We start from the raw sequence: 23494 nt of genomic DNA, 5'->3' as shown, positions 1-23494 counted from the left end.
ATTATATTTATCTTCTGTCTCCTCGGATGCCTGCATGAATCTGCACACGTAGTAGATATTCAGTAAATGTCAGTTAGTTTAAATTAAATGGATTCGTTCACCCGTTTACCACCTTCTGAGAGTCCTGTGGGCTTTTGAGGCCATTGTCAATCCTAATATTGATAATGCCTGACCTGCCTGTTTGGGGGTGGACCAAGTGAGAATGTGACACTGCTTTGGAAGCCATCAGTATTGAACTGTACCGACCCTTGGGAAACCACTTGGCCCTCCACCATGGGGGGCTGGGCTCAGGGCAGGTGGCCCTCCTCAGGCACAGAGCAGCCTCCCTCCAAGCCCTTGGCCATTCTTTCTGGGGAACATTACACTTTCCCCTTTTTGGGCTTCCAAACCAATGGGGCTACCTGGCCTGCGATGCTGCCTGTGTTGTGGGCATGGTCTCTAGGGGGACCAGGCCACCACGTGCCCACCCCTCACTAGCCCTTCACCTCTCATTTCAGCACCCCTACCCCACGGAGGATGAGAAGAGGCAGATTGCGGCCCAGACAAACCTCACCCTCCTGCAAGTGAATAACTGGTGAGTTAGTATCGTCTGCCCAGAGGCTCTCAGACCCAGGGACCACTTGCTGCGCAGGGGAACGCATAGCAGGGGAAAGAGGCTAGAGTGCCCAGCCTGGCCCCAGTCTCAACCTGGCGACCGTGCCAGCCATCGCATGTGGGCTGGAAGCAGATATCCGGAATCAACACCTATAGCTTCATCTGCAGCTTCTCAGCGCCCTCTCCTGGGAAACTGTGTCAGGAACATCATGGGGAGCTTCTTGCCTTCTTGCAGAAAACCCAGCCCCACCTGCACTACGGACACACAGGGGTGCCTGCATGCCACGACCCGAGGCCACCAGTGGTCATCTGGTCTACTCACCACCCATGTAAAAAGAGCTCGGGCTGAAACACTCTGCAGGGCTGGGAGCAGGAAGCATAGGGAGGAGGGGCAGTTCTCCCCCCACAGGGCTCCCGTGCCCCCTCCTCTGGGGCCGGCTGGGGTGTCATAGAAATCTCAGAGGGAAAGTTCTGGCTGGATAGGAGCAGACCCTTGGCCCTCTGCAGAGAGGTCAGGTCAGAGGTTAGTGCCTTTGACTGGGGGGCTCTTCCTTCCTCTGTTCAGTCCTGACCGGTCTGGAGCAGAGATTCCTGACCCTTCTCACGCATTCGTCCCACCCTGGTTTGTGGTCAGCAAGCCCCCTGGTGACGTCACAAGCTCCTCGGTGCCCACGGCTCATCACAGCTGTGCTTCCACACCCTAGACCAGACCCCGGTCTGTTCCGTACAGGGACCAGCTTCTCAGAGTCTGGAAGCGGCATAGCGCTCTCTGCAAACACATGCACACGTGTGCATACACATGTGCACACACACGCATACATGTGCATACATACACACACGTGCACACACCCACACACGTGCACACACCCACACACAGACACACGTACCTGCGCACACATGCCGCCCCTCCCCCCACGGTGGTGACTTACCCGTCTCCATCTTACTCCTGGGCAGGTTCATCAACGCCCGGAGGCGCATCCTGCAGCCCATGCTTGACGCCAGCAACCCCGACCCTGCCCCCAAAGCCAAGAAAATCAAGTCGCAGCACCGGCCCACCCAAAGATTCTGGCCCAACTCCATTGCTGCTGGGGTGCTGCAGCAGCAGGGTGGTGCCCCGGGGACAAACCCCGATGGTAAGAGCTGGGGCTGAGGGTACTGTGGACGGGGGCGGGGGGCTGGTTGGGACGGGCCCCTGGAGCTCCTATGCGCGCAGCTGTGCACAGAGTCAGGGGCTGATCGTCTACACGCTTGAGTGGCCGTGTCAGCTCTGTCACGATAGGTATCCCTACCCGATCCCCATCAAACGATGTATGTCAGCCTGAAAGAAGGGGATTTTTTTTTTTTTTTTGCGTACATTTTAACAAGCCAAAAGCAATCTCACAAAGACAAGTGGGAGTCAGTTGGTGGTCATCTGAGTCAGTGGCTCCTCAGCAGAGTCCCCCCTCCTCAGTCCCACACCCACCTGAAGTTCCTCAGCACCAGTCAGTGTCTGCACAGCTCCCCAGGAGCCAGGGCCATCTATAAATACCGAAGCAGGCAGCTGGCTTGTGAACGGAGGCCAGGAAGATCTTTGTTTTCCCAGCTTCTCCATCACACCCTCCATATACACTTTTCTAATTGCCGGTCGCCTGGTGCACAATGAATAATTCAATGAGCCACGAGCCAGACAACGTTTTATAGCTTAGCATGTGAAGCTAGCTCTGTGTGGGAAGTGGAGTGGAGGTGCACACGTGTGCAGGCGTACCTTCATGTATACGTGCATTTATATGACTGGGTACCAGTTCTGTGTGGTGGGCAATAGTCTTATGAGGTAGAGTAGAAATCAACAGATTTCGAGCTTGACCAACCAGGGACAGAATCCCAGCTATATCATGCCTGACTGTGTCATTTTGAGCTAATGACAACTGTCTGAGACTGTTTCATCCTCTTTAGGATGGGGATGATAATACCTACTTACAGAATTCTTCGAAAGGCAACAGTGTTTGACCTACTTACAAGATGCTCAGGAAGTGGTACCCAGGAGTGCTGCTGCTTGGGATGGGGCAGGGAGTGGCTGACAGGGGAAACAGACAGGAGACTTCACGCCAGGGGACTGTCCAGTGTAGGAGCTCACCACTGAAGCCACTGGGTTTCCTGGGCCTGACCCTTGCCTTCTTCTCTCACGTAGGTTCCATCAACCTGGACAACCTGCAGTCCCTGTCCTCAGACAATGCCACCATGGCCATGCAGCAGGCTATGATGGCCGCACACGACGACTCACTGGATGGGACAGAGGAAGAGGATGAGGATGAGATGGAAGAGGAAGAGGAGGAGGAGCTGGAGGATGAGGCCGACGAGCTGCAGACGACGAATGTCAGCGACCTGGGCTTGGAACACAGTGACTCCCTGGAGTAGTCGGGCAGCCCAGGTGGCACTGATCACCGAGCAGGAGGGTCGTCAGGAGGGCTTCAGGGTGGGGGGGAGGAGACACGGGCAGGCAGCACCGAGGAAGTTGGACCCTGGCTTCCCAAAATCAGTAGCTGGAGGAAATGCAGAGGAAACACCTGTTCCTTCCCAACCACCAAGCTTCAACCGGTACCCTGGCCCCACTTCCCTAGAGCTGCAGAGGACTCCGTTTGGCGGGGCCAGTCGAGCAGCCTGGACAGAAAGGCAGGAGTGAGATCTGGACTCACCAAATCCCTGAGGACAGATGGCACCACCCCCCCCGCCACCGCCCCCAAGCCCCCGCCACTGAAGGACTTGAGTTGTTTACAAGCCCTGCGCTGTGAGGTGGATCAGTGCTGTTCACAGAGTGAGCCTTTGCCAGGGAGCAGAGTTAGGAGGAAAGGGAGAGACAAAGGGGGTCTGCGTTCCACCTCCAGAGGGTTGTCAGCTCCTCTGAGAGACATTCAAGGGCAGGAGGGAGCCTCAACGTATAATCCATGGCTGGAGGAGGGGGACGGCCTGAGGCGTCACATCCGGCAGACCAGGGTGGGACCTGGACTTCTAGAGCTCCTCTCAGCCCTCCAAGGCCCTGTCTCTGGGCACAAGCAGCCGTGGACTTGGGAGAGAGGGATGGGAGCCACCGGAGCTGCCTTCTCTCTCTCCTGGAAATCAGTGGTGAGCTGGTGGGCTCATTTATAGGAGGTTAAGCAGAGTCCCTTCACCTGGGTTGGCTCCAGGACCCAAGGAGAACCTGGGCTAGGAGCCATATCAAGGTGACTTTGGGGACCACAGCTATCCCCAGTGGTCACAGAACTCGGCTCCTGTAACAACAGGACAGCGGTGTCTTATCCCAGATGTTCCAGCCCTCGGATGGAGCTCCCCAGACGTTCCACCCCCTCCAGGGGCCATCAGAGAGGGTGGAGCAAGGTTAGCTTGGAATCTGTCCACCCTTCCTGTCCCTCACTGCTGTCCCCCTGCTCCCAGGCCGGCTCCACCAGCCTTCATCCTCGTCTTCACTCTATCCTGCAGAGGAGGCAGAAGAAACATTGGAAAGAAGCATCCAGCCCAGTGGGAAGCCAGGGGTTGGAGAAGGTGCTACACCCCTCTTCCCATCAATATCCAAAGTGTGGAGGAGGTGCCCCACCCCCCGCCTCACTGTTCTACATGCCGTCACTTACACAGCACTGGAGGAACGGGGGCTCCACCACGAGGAGGAGTCTTCCCACCATCTGCCCAACACACGCCCTCCCACCCCAACATCCAGTCCCCCGGGGTTGGCTCCCCATCCTCCCGTTCCCTCCCACCCCTATGGCTGTGAATGACGGGACTGATCACACGTGTGTTTTCCATTGAAGTTAATTTAATGGACCTGCAGCTTCATTTGTCAGTTGTGCGTTGGCCGTCTCCGTCAGTGGCAGCATGTGAGCGGCTGCCTGGCTCAACTCGAGGGCCCCCGCGGGGCCCCCTGAGGAGGAGCAAGAGGATGGTGGCTTTCCTGAGGTCTCCCTGAAATGAATGTATTTCTTCCCCCAAAAGAGCTGATATTTAATGTTTTAATAGGAATTTTTGAGAAACAAATAACCTTATTTATAATCTGGGTGATCCAATCATTTTTTACTCCCTTTTGATGCCATAGGTAGAGGAAAGTCTAGCTTTTTTGGCGTGAGACTTTTGCAACGTGAAGTGGGATAAAATACATTTCCTGTTCTGGTTCATTTTTCTTGTTCACACGCACACACACCCTTCCACTTATCACTTTGGACAGGCATCCCACCCCAGCACAGGCACACCTGCACACACGTGCCCACACATCCTCCTCCCAGCCCCCTCCACCTGCCTAATTAATGTTATGCAACCTCTTCTGATGTATCCACCAAACCAGTACTGAATGTGGCCGAGTTTTCAGTAAACCTTATTACCTACCATAATTCTGGCACGCGATTCTCTTTTTCTGTGATTAGGGGTTAGGGGGACCCTGGACCAGAGAAAATTTGGAGGCCTCAGCATACTCCTTGTTGACCTGAATACCCATGAAAGGACCAAGGAAGAAGGCTTTCTGGGTGTCCTCAGTTTACCTGTCTGGGGAGGAAGACGGCCAAGTTCAGTACACTCTGCGCAGACGTGTCTGCTCCAAGACAAAGAGGTGGAGGAGGGAAGACAGGAGGAGGCTCTGCACTGCCCTCTCCTGGCAGGCTGCCCCCATAGCAGGGGAGCTCTTCCACCACACTCTACCCTCAAAGCCCCTTGCTTTTCTGACCTCCATCCAAGCTGGGGCCACCACTGCCCCTCCCCCAGCCCTCACATGCCCTGTCCCTCAGGTGAAAGGTCCCGGGAATCAGGAAGGAGAGGCAGTCTTGACTGCCACATTGAATCCAGGAGCTGTGTCCAGAGGGTAGCCTGCCCTTTGAACCCCATAATTCAGCACTCTATTCCCTAGGGCGGGAAGAAATTTAGAGGCAGCTATCTCCCCAACTAAGTGAGAGGCAGTCTTTTGTGTTACTTTCAACCTAGAGGTTTCCTTATCTGGGCCCTGTACTGGGGTATCGGTTTAGAAGCAGAAGTGGGGGGTTCCTTATTCCCGTTCAAAAAGGCTGCAGAGTTTACACTTACCCGTGGACACCCTCTGGCCAGGCTGAAGATGGGAATGGGAGTGATTCCACAGGCAAAACGGGCCTCCACGCAGCGTGGATAGCGGTCCCCTGGGTCACCGCCCTCCCAGAGCCCAGCCCCCAGTCACACCTGGAGATTCTGCAAACACAGCAGAGACACCGCCTCTGGGCAGTGAAAAAAGTCTCAAGAGCCACAGGATGATGATACCTAGAACCTCACCTTCCAGAGCCAGGAAGACAGCTTTCAAAGCAGTGATTTCCAAGGAACACAGTCTTAAAAGATATGCTATCAAAAAAAAAAAAAAATTCCACAGCCCAATTAGTCTAGGATGAACTGCATATTATATTTTGACAGAGGAGTTTCATGATGTGCATTAGTATATTAAAGCCTCTGAGAAGTCCTGCAGGAAAGAAACCTGTCTCTGTTTAACATGGTCCCCAAATGTATTTTTATCTTTTTTTTCAAGTAATGTCTATTCAATTATACTAGTTACACACAAAACACATTTTAGGAAACACTACTCTCAGAAATTACAGTGGCCTACCCCAGCCTCTCCCACCCCTTCCTAAGTGTTTCTCTCAAGTTCCACCATCTTTTACACAATGCTTTTAACTAAAAAGTGGTTTCCTAAATCATTTGAGATGTGGGTGGTTGTATTTTGAGAAGGCAGCAAGCTCTGTCTGTGCATGACCCCAATCCTATCCAACCCACGGAGAAGATGTGCCACAATCCACGCGGAAGTAAGAGAGATGGGACAATGCGGGGGTGGGGGTGGGGGTGGGGGAGAGTTCCTTTACCCCCAAATGGAGCTGTGGTATCAGGGCCCTGGGAAATGTTCAGACTAACTTTTAGCCCCAGCCCTGAGCCCATCAGGGATGAACTGATTGGAGATTCCTGCTCAGGGAAGTTCACGACCAGAGCTCAACTTCCTCGACCATGGGACCTCTCTGCTGCCTCAGCATACTGAGGCAGCAGTATGAGGGCAGTGACTGTCACACTGCAGCCGGCACGGACTCATTCATTCATGTATTAACCGAGCGCCGACTCTGTCCCAAGCAGTTCTGGATACTGAGGATATAACTGTGATCAACAAAGACATAGTTCTTGCCTTCAGGGAATTCACATTCTGGGGGAAGATTGAGACTGCAGTGAGCTCCTAACATCCCTGTAATGGATGAGTTATGATTGCATCCTAGGACAATGACCTCAAACTTGATCATTCAGAGTTGTAAACAGGAGGCACTCAGGTCAAATTCAGCTCACGGTCATGTTTTGTTTGGACCACATATTGTTTTGTAAAATTTGGGGGCCAACATTTAAGTCAGAAGGTTGCACATAAAAGTTCAGATTCCTGGGGCTTCCCTAGTGGTGCAGTGGTTGGGAGTCCGCCTGCCGATGCAGGGGACGCGGGTTCGTGCCCCGGCCCGGGAGGATCCCACGTGCCATGGAGCGGCTGGGCCCGTGGGCCATGGCCGCTAAGCCTGCGCGTCCGGAGCCTGTGCTCCGCAATGGGAGAGGCCACAGCAGTGAGAGGCCCGCGTACCGCAAAAAAAAAAAAAAAAAAAAATCAGATTTCTGGTTTCTCTTCAAAAATCGGGCAATCAGGCAACTTGGGACCTATATTCCCACCCGGCTACAGCTGAATGTAGTTGAGTCACTGCGGGCCCCGATGATGTGGCCTCCAGGTTGTCGTGACAATGGCAACTCATGTGATCCCCCAACCGGAAGGCTGAGGGTCATTTATTATTGGGCTGCCAGTCCTTGGTTGGCTCATTGACTAATTATGCTTCCTCCTCCCTTTTATTCAATTCCTTTTTTTGCCTTTCCCTCCAATATTTGAGTGGTTTTTTTAAAAAAGAAAAATATATCTCTATACCCATTGCTCCATCCAGAGTGATGGTGGCACATCACTGGTAGTGCATGGTTAAGAATCCCCTGCCGGGCTTCCCTGGTGGCACAGTGGTTGAGAGTCCGCCTGCCGATGCAAGGGACACGGGTTCGTGCCCCGGTCCGGGAAGATCCCATGTGCTGCAGAGCGGCTAGGCCTGTGAGCCATGGCTGCTGAGCCTGCGCGTCTGGAGCCTGTGCTCCGCAACGGCAGAGGTGACAACAGTGAGAGGCCCGCGTACCGCAAAAAAAAAAAAAAAAAAAAAGAATCCACCTGTCAATGCAGGGGACATGGATTCGAGCCCTAGTCCGGGAAGATCCCACATGCCACGGAGCGGCTAGGCCCGTGCACCACAACTACTGAGCCCGCGAGCCACAACTACTGAGCCTGTGCACCTAGAGCCTGTGCTCCGCAAGAGAACCCACCGCAACGAGAAGCCCATGCACCGCAACAAGGAGTAGCCCCCGCTCACCGCAGCTAGAGAAAGCCCGCATGCAGCAACGAAGACCCAATGCAGCCAAAAATAAATAAAAGTAAATTTATAAAAATAAAACAATGGTCCCTTTAAAAAAAAGGGGGGGGGCTCTGCCTTTGAAAAAAATTGGGGAGAATATATTTGTGGAAGTGAAGAATCTCCCACCTTTAATTGCAAAGGTACCTGCGTCTGACATCCAGATACCTTCACTCATATGTTGCCTGCCTACCTGGCCTTCAGAGGCGATCATGAGCCTTGGGGCATAAAAACCACCAGGTTGCTTGTTATATATGATTAGGTTCCACGACTAGATTCTTCCCAGGTTCTGATCAAGATGCTAAAGACTTTGAGGAACATCGCTCTCAGAAAATAGTTTTCAGATGCCTTTTAGAAGTTCCTTGTTTTACAGCTGCTCTCCTTAACTTCCTTTTGCTAAATACACTACAACTCCCTGAGCCAGTTAATCATTCAGTGAGTATCCACAGGTGCCTACTATGTGCCTGGCATCGTATAGGGGACAGAGGATAATTTAACTTTGCAGAGCAGCCCAGGCCAAAGGTCACGGGGGACTGGCAGAAAGAATGCCAAGAGCATCATACTCCACGCACTTCTTCCTTCCTTTCTTTCTTTTTGGCTGTGCTGGGTCTTCGTTGCTGTGCGTGGGCTTTCTCTAGTTGTGGTGAGCGGGGGTGGCTCTTCATTGTGGTGCGCAGGCTTCTCATTGCGGTGGCTTCTCTTGTTGTGGAGCACGGGCTCTAGGCATACGGGCTTCAGTAGTTGTGGCTTGCGGGCTCTAGAGCGCAGGCCCAGCAGTTGTAGTTGTGGTGCATGGGCTTAGTTGCTCCGCAGCATGTGGGATCTTCCCAGACCAGGGCTCAAACCCGTGTCCCCTGCATTGGCAGGCGGATTCTTAACCACTGTGCCACCAGGGAAGTCCTCCATGCATTTCTAAGGTAGCATCTTATTTCCATCCCACATACCAGGCAGATTTTATGATACCACTTTCAAGTGTACCCTATACTTTTATATTTCTCAGCCTCTCTCTGGGCCAATCTCATTTAGCCCCTTTGCAAATTAAATGCATCTCATTAAACCAAAACCATTTAGGACAATGCCCTTCAGGTGTGTGTGTCTTAGTACATCTTTCATTTTAAGACAAGTGTTTGATTTATTTTTCATCTCATTACACTCTTTAAAATTATGTGCATCTCATTACATTCGGTGCACTGAGACGACTTATTTCAGGTGTAGACATTACACCCAGTATTACCAGGCAAGAATTTTTTTTCATTTCATTACAAGCCTGACAATTTATGTACATCTCATTACAATCAGCCATTTAAGACAATTCCCTTCAGTTGTGTATATCTCATTATACTTTTTCATTTTCAGATTTTTTTCATCTTATTACACCCAAACATTATCCAGAGAACTCACTTCAGGTGTGCAGATCTCCCACCCACCTGCTCTTTTGTGAATTTCTGGGTGGTTCTTCCCCCCACAGTACTGCAACATTTTATGATATCAGACTCATGTAAGGCCAGCTCTGCCCACCTGCGGGCCTCCCGTGACTCCTTTGCAGGGAAAGAAAGAGCACTGGCTTCCCCTGGATTTGACTGAGACTCTGCCAATACTTCCCCTCACACACAGGGACCATCTAAATTCACTTCCTCACCTGCACAGCGAGGGTGTGAGAGGGGAGGGTCTTTAAGTTCCCCTTTGGTGGATCTTCTATGAAACTCAGTCCCGCGGAGGACAGTGCAGCGGATCCCCAGCTTCTCCTGGGGATGCCACTCCTCCCTGCGGACGGCCCCAGCCCTGCTGGAGAAGCTGAGGCCACATCACTGCCCAGGCCCCCAGCAACTAGCCTGCTCCTGCTGCCCCTTTGCCTGCACGGCGCTGTGTCTGCACGTGGGGTCACATTTTGGAAGGAGATGAAATAACCTAGCTCTCTTGTGACGAAATCCCCCCAGCACCTCCATGCCCAGGGGCATCTTCGCCTCTCTCCCAACTCCCACCTCAGGAGTTCTCTGCAGGAGGCACCTCAGAATTGCTGAGCAGGCTTTTGGAGGTGCAGGCACCCAAATTCCATTCTCAATCTGCTAGAGCAGACTCTCCAAGGGTGGGGCTGAGGTCGTGCATTTTGAATAGCACCCCGGAGATGCTGAACCACTGCTTCACCCAAGCCTGATTGCAGAAAAAGCTCCGCGGTGAGTCGCTCTGAGCCGAAAGGGCCTTGTTGCCCTCCGTACCGCCCCCTCCAGCGGTCTTTGCACACGACAAGGATCCCAGGCTAGAGTGAAAACACTGTTTCTCAGTCCTGGAAAGGGCACCAAGGGTCAGTAAACCCAACTTGCCCACTCCCTGTGGGAACCCCATCCACAGCGCATTGTAAATTGTCACCCACCTTTGCCGTCCACGTCCAGCCACGGGAGCCCGGGGCGCCGCCGCGTTACATAGATTCACCGGATGCCGCCAACCTCCACCCCTCGAGCTGAGAGCTGCCCTCTGGCGGCGGGTGGAGGAAGCAGTGGTCTTCGAGGCTTACTTCCTCTGCGGGATATCTGCAGTGCCTTTCTCCAACCTCTTGAATTTATCCTCATGACCCCACCTGATCGGATCACGTGCTAATCCTACAGCACGTGAGGGTTCTCTGACTGCGTCTGGGGTGGCCTGTGTGCTTCCTCTTCTGTCCTACCTGTCTCCTTGCCAGTGAAAATAGACTCTTTTCTCTAAGTGCAAAAATAAATGTGACTTTTCACCGTCCCTCCTCCACCACCCACCTTGAACGAACCTGCTGAGAAATCAGAACATGACCCAGCTCTGCCTTTTGGCTTTGTTGCCTTGTGCAGGAGAACCCAGAGGCCACTGGTCCTAGAATCAGATGGGCCACCACTAAGCAGGATTTAGGGAGCCTACAGGGGGGTGGTGGTGAGGCTAATTTGAGGGAAACAGGCCACACCCTACCTTGTTTTGGTTTTGTTTTCAGGTGTTCCTGGTGCCTTCTGGATTGAAAAAATGATGAGGCTCAAGAGGCCACAGGGCCCAGTCCTTTCTCTATGTTCCTGGAAGTTTACCAGCAACAATAAAAGTCACAATTTATTGAGCACTTAGCATATATGCTAGATACTGTAAATGATTCAAAAAAACCCTGGGAGAATTACTGGCATTATTATTAATATTAATATCCCATTTCTAAAATAAGGAAAAAGAGAAATTAAATAATTTTCTCAAAAATTATTTAGCGAACAGGTAGTAGGGCTGGGATTTGAACCCAAGCCTCAAACCTATGCTCCTTCTATGAGGTAATTTGCCTCCTGAGCTTTGGCTTGATCAGGGCTGGCCTTCAAGGTCAATGGAAGAGACTCCCCTCTTCCCTGAAATCCTCGGAGGTGCCTGCATCCCTGCCCCTGCCTTTGCTTTCCTCCTGTAAGTTTCCCAGATGAAACAGCCTTCACAGACGTGGGATCCAAACCTTAGCTGCTTCTCCCGAAGCAGAGCATCTACCCAGTAGCCCACCAGCTCCAGCTGGAACCATTTACATTTGGGGGGGAGGGGCAGGACCTAAGTCCTTGAGAAATTGCTTTGCGTACTTTTCTAGGAGCTGCGCTGCGGCAGGGGGTTGGGGAGATAGTGTTGGAGGAGAGGCCGCTGTTGACTATCAACAGACGGGGACCAAGAAGCAGGCAACTGGCAGGTCCGTTGCGCCGTTGATGATGGCTGCTCAGATGTGTCGTAGAGATGGATGCGAGAGGTCAGGAACTGCTGAGTCCGAGTAATCCGTCAGTGATGACAACAGACATCCAAGCCTCCCTCACTTCCAGCCTGTGTAGGTGATTCCTTCCCTCCTGTTCAGAGGGCAAGGCCAGGTTCTTGGGTTTTTTAGGCTCAACTGTTGACAGTAAAACCAGGTTGAAAGATGGAAGGACAAAGAGAAGGGAGCTCACCTCTGGGAGAGAGAGCAGAGAATGGGGCCCAGACGAAGTGGGGGAGGCCACTGAGAGCAGAGGGCAGGCCCGGGGCCCCGGGCGTTGTCAGATCAGGAACACTTTAACGGGAAAAACAAAATGGTCTGTTCAAAGGAGGAGGAGAGGAGAGAAAAGTGGAAATACACTGGCCTAGAATGCAGACACCTGGCCTTTCATTAACTCGCTTCATTTTCCTGTTCTCTGACAGATGGGGAGTGGAAGAGAGAATGAAGAGGGGGATACAGGATAGAGGAAGGGGAGAGAGGGAGGGAGGGAGGGGAAGAGAGAGAGAAAGAGAAAGAGAGAGAGAGAGAGAGGAGCTAGATGTGCGCGTCTCTCTGGGGTTTGTCAGACAAAGCTATTATCAAAATGCCAACCAGCTCCTGCCTGGCCAATTTGCATATTCCATGCTGTGCTCTTTGAAGCAGGATGAATATGCATGAGGGCTTGGGCAGGGGGTGGGGGGTGGAGCTGCGAGGCTGTGGGCTAAGGTGGCCCATTGTTCTTTTAAAAGAAAGGCAGTAATACGAAGCCAAGCACCTTCCCGGTAAGCAGAGTGGCCTCTGCATCCCCTCTCTCATGAAGGGAGGAGGAGAGCAAAGCTCAGGCTCAGACAGAAATCCTAAGGAGTCTCCTCTCATCCTCCCAAGGAAATAAATAATCAGGCGCCATCAAGAACGTGAGTGTCTCTTCTCCAAGAGCTGCATCTAATTACTCTCCCCTCCACGCATACTAATCGTGGACGCTGGCCCGGGTGTCACCTCTCCGGGCTCCCTCCGATTCATGCTTCTGCTGAAGGAGGGCTGGGCCCCTGGGGTGCCCCCTGCTCCTGGCCTTCGGTGACACCGGAAGCGCTCTTTGTGACGGGGCTGCTGGGGGAGTCCCTAGGACACAGTGATGCTCAAAGCCCATGGAACGGACTCATCACGTCTGTTAGGACTGGGTTCATCATTCATACTAAAACACCCACTGGATTGCACCTTATGATTTTCCCCGTCTCTTCCCTGACCTCTAGCTGAAGATAGTTATAGTGCAGATATTATTCCAGTGCAAAAGGTTTACTTCATTTTAAAACTCCAACTTATCCCATAAAACTTAGTAGCCCAACATCCTTCCCTTTGGGTTTTTTAAAATGTGTTTATTTATTTAGTTAGTTTTGCCTGCACTGGGTCTTTTTTGCAGCGCGCGGGCTTTTCTCTAGTTGCGGAGAGCGGGGGCTACACTTTGTTGCAGAGCATGGGCTCTAGGCACACAGGCTTCAGTAGTTGTGGCTCGCGGGCTCTGTAGTTGTGGCGCACGGGCTTAGCTGCTCCACGGCATGTAGGATCTTCCTGGACCAGGGCTTGAACCCGTGTCCCTTGCGTTGGCAGGCGGATTCTTAACCACTGTGCCACCAGGGAAGTCCCTTTCTTTAAAAATTAATTAGTTAATTAATTAATTAATTAACTAATTAATTAATTTTCCTTTGGGTTTTCTTTCTGAGATACCACATTTGTCTCCCGTCTTGAAGCAGAGATACAAGGAAAGGGAATGTGGGGACATAGGATAGTCTGTCTCAATTCTACACAACCAAAGGCTGGCATCAGGCCCTACAGTGGCATTTCCTCACCAAGACTGGATCAGATTAAGCTTCGCAAACCCACATGGAGGCCTTTAATTGATACAGATGCACCTCAGTAAAGGAGCCTGCTGGCCGGACTAAGTCCTACCTGCCCAGGAGGGTGCCCTGCAGGCCTTGGCTCCCCGGTGGCCCTAGCTGAGTGCCTACTCAAGTCCCTAGGTCGACTTGAGCTTTGCCATCGGGACTGACTAGAGTTTGAAGTATCCATCCACCCTGGGACTCTTCCTGGACGTCACAACAGTCCTGAGGGATGAGGACCAGGGGGTGGGGGAAGACAGTGAGGTCACCTGTTAATCACACCATCCTTGCTTTCTGAGGGTTCAGTCTCCAAGAGTCAGGGCTCCAGCTTTGTACTGAAAGCTTAGCAAAGCGTCTCCAAACATAACACAAACACCAATTGCCTGGAAATCTCGTTAAAATGCAGCTTCCAACGGTGGGGCGGGGGGTTGCTGGGTGCTGGGCCTGAGTTTTGCGTTTCTAACAAGTTTCTACACGTTGTCACTGCTGCTGGTCTGGGCCCCTCATGTTGAGTAGCAAGGACAGAGGAAAGGGCAATGCAAAAACCACGAGACACTGATTTACTATCCCCCTCAGCTCCTGATGTGGACAACAGGAGAGAAACAGCAGCCGCTGCTCCCACCCCCCCGTCCTGCTAGACTCACCTCCTCCCAGATGGAGCGTCTCCTTGACACCTGAGGTTTATTTTTAACTGCCAGCAGCTTTGATTAGCTTGTCTCTGCTGCTTCAGACACCTGCTGGCAGGATAAATTGGGGGAAAGGAGTGGCTGACCCAGATCTGACAAATCCAAGGCAGGAAGGAAGGCTCTTGGGAATTCACTGCTCCCCCCCACCCACCCCATAGCTGGCAAAGTGTGAATCGTGCTAAGGACCTCACCCTGCCAGTGGCCCTTTGCCCCTTGGCCGTGGCACCAAAGAATGCAGAGCTGCAGGTGCCCCTTTTTGTCAAAACTCTGGTACTTAGGTCCACATGCTGACCCCTGAGGATTTGCACGGGTACCTTGTGGTGTTTCCACCTTCCTATAGCGGCCGGGGCTCTGTCCACACAGAAGTCCTGCTCTGTGTAGATGCCTGAGTTTGAGCTGCAGGCACTGGGGTAGTTTTCCCCCGCCTCACCCCCAGGGAAGACTGCTACTGCTCTGCGGCACCGCTCCTAGAAAAGCAGAGGCCCAGGAGGTGAGAGGCAGGTCAACAAGGATGCCTTCTACTGTCACCTGTGTCGATCTGTGGCCTTCTGTGGAGTTGCCAGTGTGGTGAAGCACGGCTTTCCGTGTGGCACACAAACACCAAACTCCTAAGAAGGGGTGGAGATCTAACTGGATAAGAGGCCGAGGTGCCAGTCTGACTCCATTACTTTGAGCATCTCTGCTTCTTGGTCTCCGCATCCTTCTATCAGGGCAATGCTACTACCTACATAGGGCTGCTGAGATGCAAGATGGTTTGTAGAGGTGATAAAGCTAGTGGCAGGTGCATAGCAAGTACTTGATAAAAGTTTTGTTTTAAGACAGGACTCTGGGAATCTGCAGAGTTAATATCATTCAAGCCAGAAGATGGAAGCCAAAACAGTTCAGGTCGTGGTGAAATCGAGCCCCCTCTGGATACGAGGACAGCTTTCACCTGCTGGCCCAAAGAGGCTGGCAACTGCCTGTCACCAATGCCGGGGACAGCACATGGGAGTCGAGGGCTGCAGGGAGGGCAAGGAGGGTACGCACGGACAGAGGATACCAGGGGTCGGTGGGCGCAGTCAGGAAAGCAGCCGGGACCCCCACGCTGGGAGAACCCAGTGGAGCTGATGCCCTCCAGCACCCGGGCCTGCAGGAGTCAACCCGGCCATCCCAACAGGAGGCACCACAGCTGCCCAGCTGCTCCCCACCGAGCTTCACTTGCCATGCGCTAACTTCACAATCTCCTCTCGAACCAGTAGCTCCTCCAACTCAGCGTGCGGCTCACTGTAAAGCTGTCAAGCAGTTAGATCTTAGGCGTCTGCAGATGGCCTCCTCCTTCCGTCTGTACAACTGCAGACACACCACAGGGCATGGCATGCACCCCCCACACGGCCCAGCCCTAAACTCCGTGTTGGCTGCCACGGGCCACGAGCATCATGTGGTTGCAGCTACACATCCTTTCTCTGGAGGTTTGTACCAGAGGGCCGAGGGACACCACACACCAAAGCACATGAAGAATATTAATTAAATGAAGGTTTATTTCAAAATTAGTCTTAGGGTGGAAGCTGTTTTTGAGGGCTGGAGCCAGACTACACCATGAGTGGCGACAGCGGTCTACCTCCCTCCAACACAGGCAGAGAGGAGGTGACGTCAGCAGCCCTGCCCCTCGGTCATGCATCCAATGGTTACTAGGACTAGAAGCCAACAGCAAAGGACCCCGCGCATTTGCTCATGTTTAATCCAGGTTAAGCTATACACGTTTAAATACACGGCGGAGGCTACGTGGTGTCATGCAGTCCCTGCAGTGGGATGACTCTTGCTCAGTGACCTCCGCAGCAAGGCTGCTCCCAAGGGCAAGGTTAGGTCGGACAGAGCACTGGAAAGAGAAGAGGAGAGAAGGGATGTCAAAGCAAGTGTGTGGCCACACCTGCCAGCCCGGGGTGTCCGTGGCCGAGAGCGGTCACGCCAGCCTCTCACCAGCGTCCTGAGCAGAGAACTGCCCCCTGAGAACCAGGGAAGGATGGTGATCACGTGTCTTCCTTCCAGAAGGAGGAAGAGCCAGGGACAGGCGGTTGTTCAGTGTAATGATTAACTGCATGGTCTCTGCTGCCCGTCTGCTTGGGTTCACGTCCTGGGTCTGGCTGTTACTAATTCTATGACCTTCGGGAAATAACTTCTCCTACCTGTGCTTGTTTCTTCATGTATACAGTAGACTGTGCCTCTGCCTACCCCACAGGGTTGCTCAGAGGCAAATAGAAAGTGCTCAGTAAATGTTAACTAGTTTTATAAATTCACTGACATTTCAGTGGATCGTGAGGGGTAAAGTCTAGCTCTCGGGCTCCCAGACTTATAGAACCCATTTCTACACACCTCCTTTGAGAAATGGGATACTCTTTTAAAACCTTTAAGAGTCAGAAGTTCTTCCCAATGTTTAGCCTAAATTCATCCTGCAGAAATTTAAGATTAATCTTTCTGAGCCTTATGGAAACAATACAGCTGAGAGGTTCTAAACTGAAGTCCACAAGCCTTTGGAAGCTGCGCCCAAAGTTGTGCCTGTGGAGCAAAACCTAATGAAAAAAAGAATCTGGACAATGAATGACCATTGATGGAGAGTGTTACAGAGTCAATGTTTGTGTCCCCCCAAGAATTCATGTTGAAGCCCTAACCCCCAGTGCAGCTGTCTTTGGAGATGGAGACTCTAAGGAGGGAGGGTTAAATGAAGTCATATGGGTGGGGCTCTGATCTGCTGGGATTAGTGTCCTTGTAAGAAGAAGCACCAGAGTGCTCTGGCACTCCCCTCACACACACAGAAGAAAGGCCCTGTGAGAACATAGCGAGAAGGTAGCTGTTTACAAGCCAAGAAGAGAGCCCTCACTAGAAACCCACTTTACTGGCCCCTTGATCCTGGACTTCTACTCTCCAGAACTGTGAGAAAATAAATTTCTGTTGTTTAAGCCACCTGGTGGTCTTCTGTTTTAGCAGCCTGAGCAGACTAATACAGATATTAATATCGCCCAAAGAAAGACAACCAGGTAACAGGTGTCTTTTAATGGAAGTTTACAACCATTGATAACCAAAAACTTATCAAAAATTTTGCAGACAATTGTACACTGAGTTCTCTGGCCTTGCCTGGTCTGTTCTGGTGTGGACGATCTGAATGTGATCAGTCCTCCAGCTCTACTGGGCAACAGGAAATACAAAAGGTTGAAGAACGTATTAAATGAAACCGTGAGGACGCAACTACCGAGGAAAAGCCGGAATGAGGAAATGCTATGGGGCAAATAACCTGGTTTCTCTAAGAAATAAAATTCAAAGAATGAGAGAGAGGAGGGAAAGGGGAACCTATATATATTAAAAGAGATTTAAGAGATACATTATGCAATTGTAATGTATGGACTTTCTTTGGATCCTGATTCAAACAAATAACCTGAAAAAATTTTATAGGAAAATCAGGGAAACCTGAACACTGGTTGGGTAATCAAAGATACGTTTTTTTTTTTTTTTTTTTGGCCATGCCATGTGGCATGCGGGATCTTAGTTCGACCAGGGATAGAACCTGAGCCCCCTGCAGTGGAGGTGTGGAATCTTAACCACTGGACGGCCAGTGAAGTCCCTCAAAGATACTTTTACATTTTTTATTTTTCTAGTTGTGATCATGATATCGTGGTTATATTTTAGGAATGTACACTGAAATACTCATGGATGAAAAATATATATAATGGTTGGTACTTGCTTCAAAAAAACATGGAAGAGAGAAGTGATATAAATGAAAACTAGATTGGCCAGGAGTTAATAATTGTTAAAGCTGGATGTTAAGTACATGGTAGTTCATCATACTGTTCACTCTACTTTTATATATATTAAAAACTTCCATAATAAAAGATGAAACAAAAAAGTTATGAAAGGATGTAGCTAATCATGACTCTAGTTTGCTGCCTTTCAAGTAGTTGAAACTGTTAAAGGTATCCTCTGGCTTTATTTTTGCCAACTAAATAGCCCAAACCACAGAGAACTTTCACAATAAGTCTTTTGTTGGTTTGGCTGCTTTTTGTGTGGAATCACTCTGGTGACTTGGGGGTGATGGAATCTCCTCCTCAGGCCTCCTAGCAACATCCAAAGGCAAGGGCCTCCTCACAATTGTCCACTGAGTTCCCTGACCCTGCCCGATCTGGCCTGGCGTGGATGCCCTGGGAGGGCTGCAGTGCGGGGTTCCATGTGTCCAGCAGGAGTCCTAGGGGAGGGGGCCCTAGAGGATGTTCTGCTCCCAGAGGCCTGGGCCTCTCTTACCTTTTAAAATGTAGTCCGTCAGCAAAGTGGGCACCTTCTCATTATCCTCCTTCATGGCAAAGAGAACTGGAGAAGGAAAGAGAAAGGAGCTAAGATGCATCAGGGCATAGAGCTCACCTCTGGGGCCAGACAACCCACCAACCCAAAGTGAGCGAGAAAGAGTCAAGGAAACAAGACATTCATTGAGTACTGAGCAAAGTCTAGAAGCCTCTGGCAAGAGTCAGCATTCAACCTGCTGGGGCGGGGAGGGGGCTGGTGGGAAATCCATCAAAAGAGTCAGGGGGGCCCTATGGATGAGGTGACTTCTCTTTTAACCTTTACTTTTTGTGTGTGTGCTCATCTATAATTTCCACATCACCTCCTAAGTATGTATCTTTAATGATCATAAAAATAAACAAAACAATTTAAAAAAGGAATCAGCTTTCGGATGCAATCCAAATGTTAATAATAACAGCTGTCACATCACCGAACCACCGATAAATCTGTCTTTAAAGACATTCTATTCATATAAACAGATATTATTAGCAAAGTTCTCACCTCCAGTTTATTAACAGCAAACGAATTTAATTTCACAAATATTTTCTGCTCTATGCCCAGTACAGCGCTAGAATTTGTGGAAATGCAAGAGTATTAGTGACCCTCAAGGAGCTTACAGACTTCTTGTTGAAACAGGATATGACCTACACATGAAGCAAACAATAGGGAAGTGAATAAAGCTTAAAGGCTTTTTATAAAAGTTTTTAAAACAGATTTTTCTGTTATTAAACTAGGAAGCATCTTCTCATATTCATGATTCATGTTGTGGAAGTCAGCTTTGTAGAAAATCCTTCAAGAAAATACCTGGACCTTGCTTATACTATCAAAAAATGAGGGCAGGGGTGGGTTATCCAACAATAGAGTTATTCATCAATAGATGCCTTAAGTAAACTATGGTGTATATGGTATATACGCAGTCTCATACAGCTTCATGAGAAATGAGAGCGATCTGTATATACAAGACATACTTATGAATGAAGAAAGAAGGCTGCAGAACTTTATGTATTAATTTTAAATGAGTAAATAATAAATGCTAATATTCATAGAAAAATCTGGAAGAATGTGCATGAAACCGTAAAAAGCCGATACCTCAGAGTGTGAGAGCCTGGGGGATGTTCCCTTCTATGTGATATCTCTACAGTGTCCAGCTTTTTTCCATGAACATGTATTACTTTTGGCAAGTGGAAAAAACACTAAAGATCAGCTGGCCCTGATAGCTGGGGTCAGTAGGCAACCATTACAATGGAGGGACCCCCCAGTCCATTCCTAGGTCCTGTTTTCCATTGATTACCTTGCCTAGTTGCAAGTCAGGGTCATGGAACTTGATTCCAAAGTTCAGGAGTGGGTGAGGAACAGAGCCTGATGGTGGCATGAGTCCGTGGCCAACTCCAGAAAAAGACTGGACCTCAGGCCATCCAGGCAATGGTTTCTTTTATTTCTTCTGTATTTTTAGACATGGATTCGTTTCAATGTAATAGGCTGAAAATACTTTGCAAATGAGCATGAGCAGACTAAATGCTGCCCACCAAGAAGATAGGCATAAAAATACAATAATTGCACTCAGTCAATATGTGACTAAGGTGATCTCCAAAATCCAAAATTTATATAAATTGCCCAGTCCCCAGAGCCAGTCTTTGGCCTACATTCTTGACTCAGGAGTCGGGGAAAGAGGAGGTGTGATTCACAAACCCATACAAGGATGTGCCCAAAAAGAGAGCTTTCATAATCTACAAGAGAATTGGTATTCAGGAAAGTTGGCAGTTTTTTTTTTAAAGGGATAAAATATTGGAATGTCGTATGTCCATATGACAGAAGAGAGAGCCATAAAAAGGATGTTAGGGGCTTCCCTGGTGGCGCAGTGGTTGAGAGTCCGCCTGCTGATGCAGGGGACACAGGTTCATGTCCCGGTCCGGGAAGATCCCACATGCCGTGGAGCGGCTGGGCCTGTGAGCCATGGCCGCTGGGCCTGCGTGTCCGGAGCCTGTGCTCCGCAACGGGAGAGACCACAACAGTGAGAGGCCCGTGTACCACAAAAAACAAAACAAAACAAAACAAAAAAACCCAGGATGTTAACCAAATGTTAACTGATGTGACTGAAATCATGATATGAAATTTTATAGCCAGTATAATCCCAACCATATGGAAAAGGCATAAAATACTATGGCTGAAAAACACCATACAGTAACCACAGTGAAGGGGACAAGAAGTTACTTATTTTCTTTTGTTCACATTCCTATGTTTCCAGAGTATTCTAAATGACGGATATACTCTAGCCCTAATTTTTAAAATGAACTTGAAATGTGTAAGCAAACCCAGTGTTTCTTAATTAAAATGAAAGGATTTCACACTGAATTCCTGAATAGATATCTGTAATACAGTTATAGCTCTTCCTTTTTTTAAAAAGAGCATGATAGAAAAAAAATAAAGAGCATGATAGAGTACTCTACATATATGAACCTTCATAATTTGTCCAAATTATTTTCCAAATGCTTACTCCTTGTGAAAATACAAACACCTACATATGTCAGCTCGTTTGTATCTGCTTCCGTTAAAAAAAAAATCTCTGTGCATATGTATGCAAATAAAGGCTCTCCAAATGAGTTTAGAGGAAGCCGATGCACTTTGAATTTAAAATTCCAGATTCTCAAGGCCGCAGTATCTATTGATGTAGGCAAGATTTCCGTTTACCAGAACCTCCTGCTTTAGTTCTCCAAAATGATAAAAATGAAACCGTTTGGGCACCTTTAGCACTGGGCCCAGGAGGTACCTATCTTCCTCAGCCAAACAGCTGAAGCTCCTCTTCCCATTCCCTAGCGTGTCAAATAGCCCTGCAGGGGTCCATTCCCGCCGAGGCAGCAGCACAGCAACCGACTGCGGACTGCGCAGCCCGGTTAGTGTGTCACTCAATGCAGTGCACGGTTGCCAGGGAGATGGCCGGTCTCGTGATTCACTGAGCCCGTCCCCACATCTCAGCCTAGGATTTTTCTCTTCCTAAAAGAATCAAGCTGACGCTGAGGGCTGACACCACGTGCCCCCCGGCCCTTTGGGGGTTGTAGTGTTTAATGTCTATAAAGAGATTTTGCCTACAAAAGGCTCTTGATCACAGGCTGTTTTCTCCCATAGCTCAGAATGTTTCTTAATATTACTTGACACTAGAGTCAGAGTGGAAGAGAGGAAGCAGTCATTGCCTGGAAGGAAAACCAGACTCTATTCTCTCTAATCAGCCTTACCCCACCCAAGAAACCTTGCTTCTCACTAAATACAGCCAGACCCTTAGAAGGAGCTCCCTGCTTTGGGGACACGAGCCAACCTCAAGCTGCAGAAGAGAGAAAGGGCAAGGCAGAGAGTGCACAGCCTTGAGACCTGTGGATGAACCACAGAGAGCCCCTGCACACCACTACCACACTGCCACCGCTCCAGCCTCTTCCACCAGCTCCTTTTCTCTGGCAAGTCTCTTCCCTTACAGGAACCGGGAAAAGACGAGGCAGCTCTGGGTAGCGCTGCAGAACTCTTTAATTAGACCCCGTGCCAGGGTCGTGATGCAACGGTGTGGAGCACATTTTGACCCATAGAAACTGCTCTGGGGACACCTCTGGACTGAGATACCATGGGTGCAACTCACAGGGTGGGAGGGAGAGAAATAAGCCCCTGGTCTTGCTGCGAATGGGAGGAACTCACTGTTGGTCAGCATCTGGAGATCTTCCACCGACGGGGGCGAGGCCTTCTTCTCGTAAGGGATGACTGTATTCAGGTACTAGAAGACAAGCAGGATGCACAGCATGAGAGACAGAAGCCCGCCCCCCGGGGGCTGAGATAATGGTTGACAGCTTGCATGGGGATTGGGCTTTTCTCTAAAAAACACGCTTCCGTGGAATTTGACGCTCTCGACAACACCCACGATGGTGTGCGCACCATCGTTTCAGGACTTTTCCCCCATTTTTGGAAAATGTCTCTTTAAAAGTAAGACTTTACCATATTAGCCAGGAAAAATGTCCCTCCACTCCAACGGATATATTCTTCTGACACTAGAAACTTTTTGATTATTTAGGAATCCTGGTGAGCTTTTTCTCCTCCAGGCTGAAAGCAGACAACATTCTAAGGGGCAGGGGCTGGGGGGGGGTGATATCTTCTTATCTTCTTCAGTGCAACTTGAGAATGAATGGTTTCTCTTCTGTCAAAATGACATGAGAAAACCTCAACCCCGCCCTGGGTCTGGGATGTTGGGTTTGCTCCCTCTGCTGGAGATGAGGTGCTCCTACAACAAAATCATCTTAGGGTCCAGTGGGATATCAAAGAACACCGGCCAGAGAGACCTGGAAGGTTCTGAGGGAGCCTGGGCTCGTGAGTGAGAAGAGCTCTAGACCGGGAGGCCTGTGTTTCAGTCCTGGCCCTGCCACTAGCAGCGTGGCCTTGGGGAAACACCTAATCTCTCTGGGCCTTAGTTCTCACTGCTGTGAACTCAGGGGAGTGAGTCAGATGTTCCTAAAATCTCTTCCCAGGCTGTAGTTACAGAATTCTAACACTTAGGATTCAGCTACAAATATGCCTAAAACATACACAGTTTTTGTGCACAATCTCAAAGGTGTCTATTGACACACTGGCCTTCTCTGTTAGACTATGCATTGCATGAGGGCAGGACCAGGGTTTACTCATCTCTGTACTGCCCTAAGCAACAGAGCCTAGCACATGGCAGGCACCTGAGAGCCAGAAATGCAAGCCACTTCTCAGGTGAGAAGTGATTGACTAAATGGAGCTAAACAGGAGACCCCGCGGCACAGCTTACAGTCAACAGGGCAACTGAAGTGAAGAGGCAGTCTTGGTGGGATTGGCTCACCTGGTGGCCCAGTGTGGCAGAGGTAATGAAGCTCTTGGATGGGATCTTTCATGAAGTGGATTCCCCTTTAATGC

General features: G+C 50.1%; 2 protein-coding genes across 8 annotated transcripts in view; one reads left to right on the top strand and one right to left on the bottom strand.

Moving 5' to 3' along the window:
* PKNOX2 (PBX/knotted 1 homeobox 2) overlaps positions 1 to 2988 on the top strand; it is a gene marked incomplete at both ends in the record, with an annotated part of 74496 nt that extends 71508 nt beyond the window's left edge. For all 6 annotated transcript variants that reach the window (XM_079708124.1, XM_079708123.1, XM_079708122.1 and 3 more), the window contains 3 exons: positions 498 to 574; positions 1549 to 1727; positions 2762 to 2988. In XM_079708124.1, the coding sequence (XP_079564250.1) occupies positions 498 to 574; positions 1549 to 1727; positions 2762 to 2988 (483 nt within the window). The remainder of the gene's footprint in view (positions 1 to 497; positions 575 to 1548; positions 1728 to 2761) is intronic.
* A 12833-nt stretch (positions 2989 to 15821) lies between these two features.
* The window catches only part of FEZ1 (fasciculation and elongation protein zeta 1), a 40757-nt gene continuing 33084 nt past the window's right edge, over positions 15822 to 23494 (bottom strand). For both annotated transcript variants that reach the window (XM_079708027.1, XM_079708026.1), the window contains exons 8-10: positions 22265 to 22340; positions 18551 to 18616; positions 15822 to 16139 (exon numbers count right to left, since the gene is read on the bottom strand). In XM_079708027.1, the coding sequence (XP_079564153.1) occupies positions 16123 to 16139; positions 18551 to 18616; positions 22265 to 22340 (159 nt within the window). In that variant the 3' untranslated portion in view covers positions 15822 to 16122. The remainder of the gene's footprint in view (positions 16140 to 18550; positions 18617 to 22264; positions 22341 to 23494) is intronic.

This window comes from Hyperoodon ampullatus (assembly GCF_949752795.1).
Source record: "Hyperoodon ampullatus genome assembly, chromosome: 7".
NCBI classification, from domain to species: domain Eukaryota; kingdom Metazoa; phylum Chordata; class Mammalia; order Artiodactyla; family Ziphiidae; genus Hyperoodon; species Hyperoodon ampullatus.
This window is presented reverse-complemented; position numbering and strand designations above follow the sequence as displayed.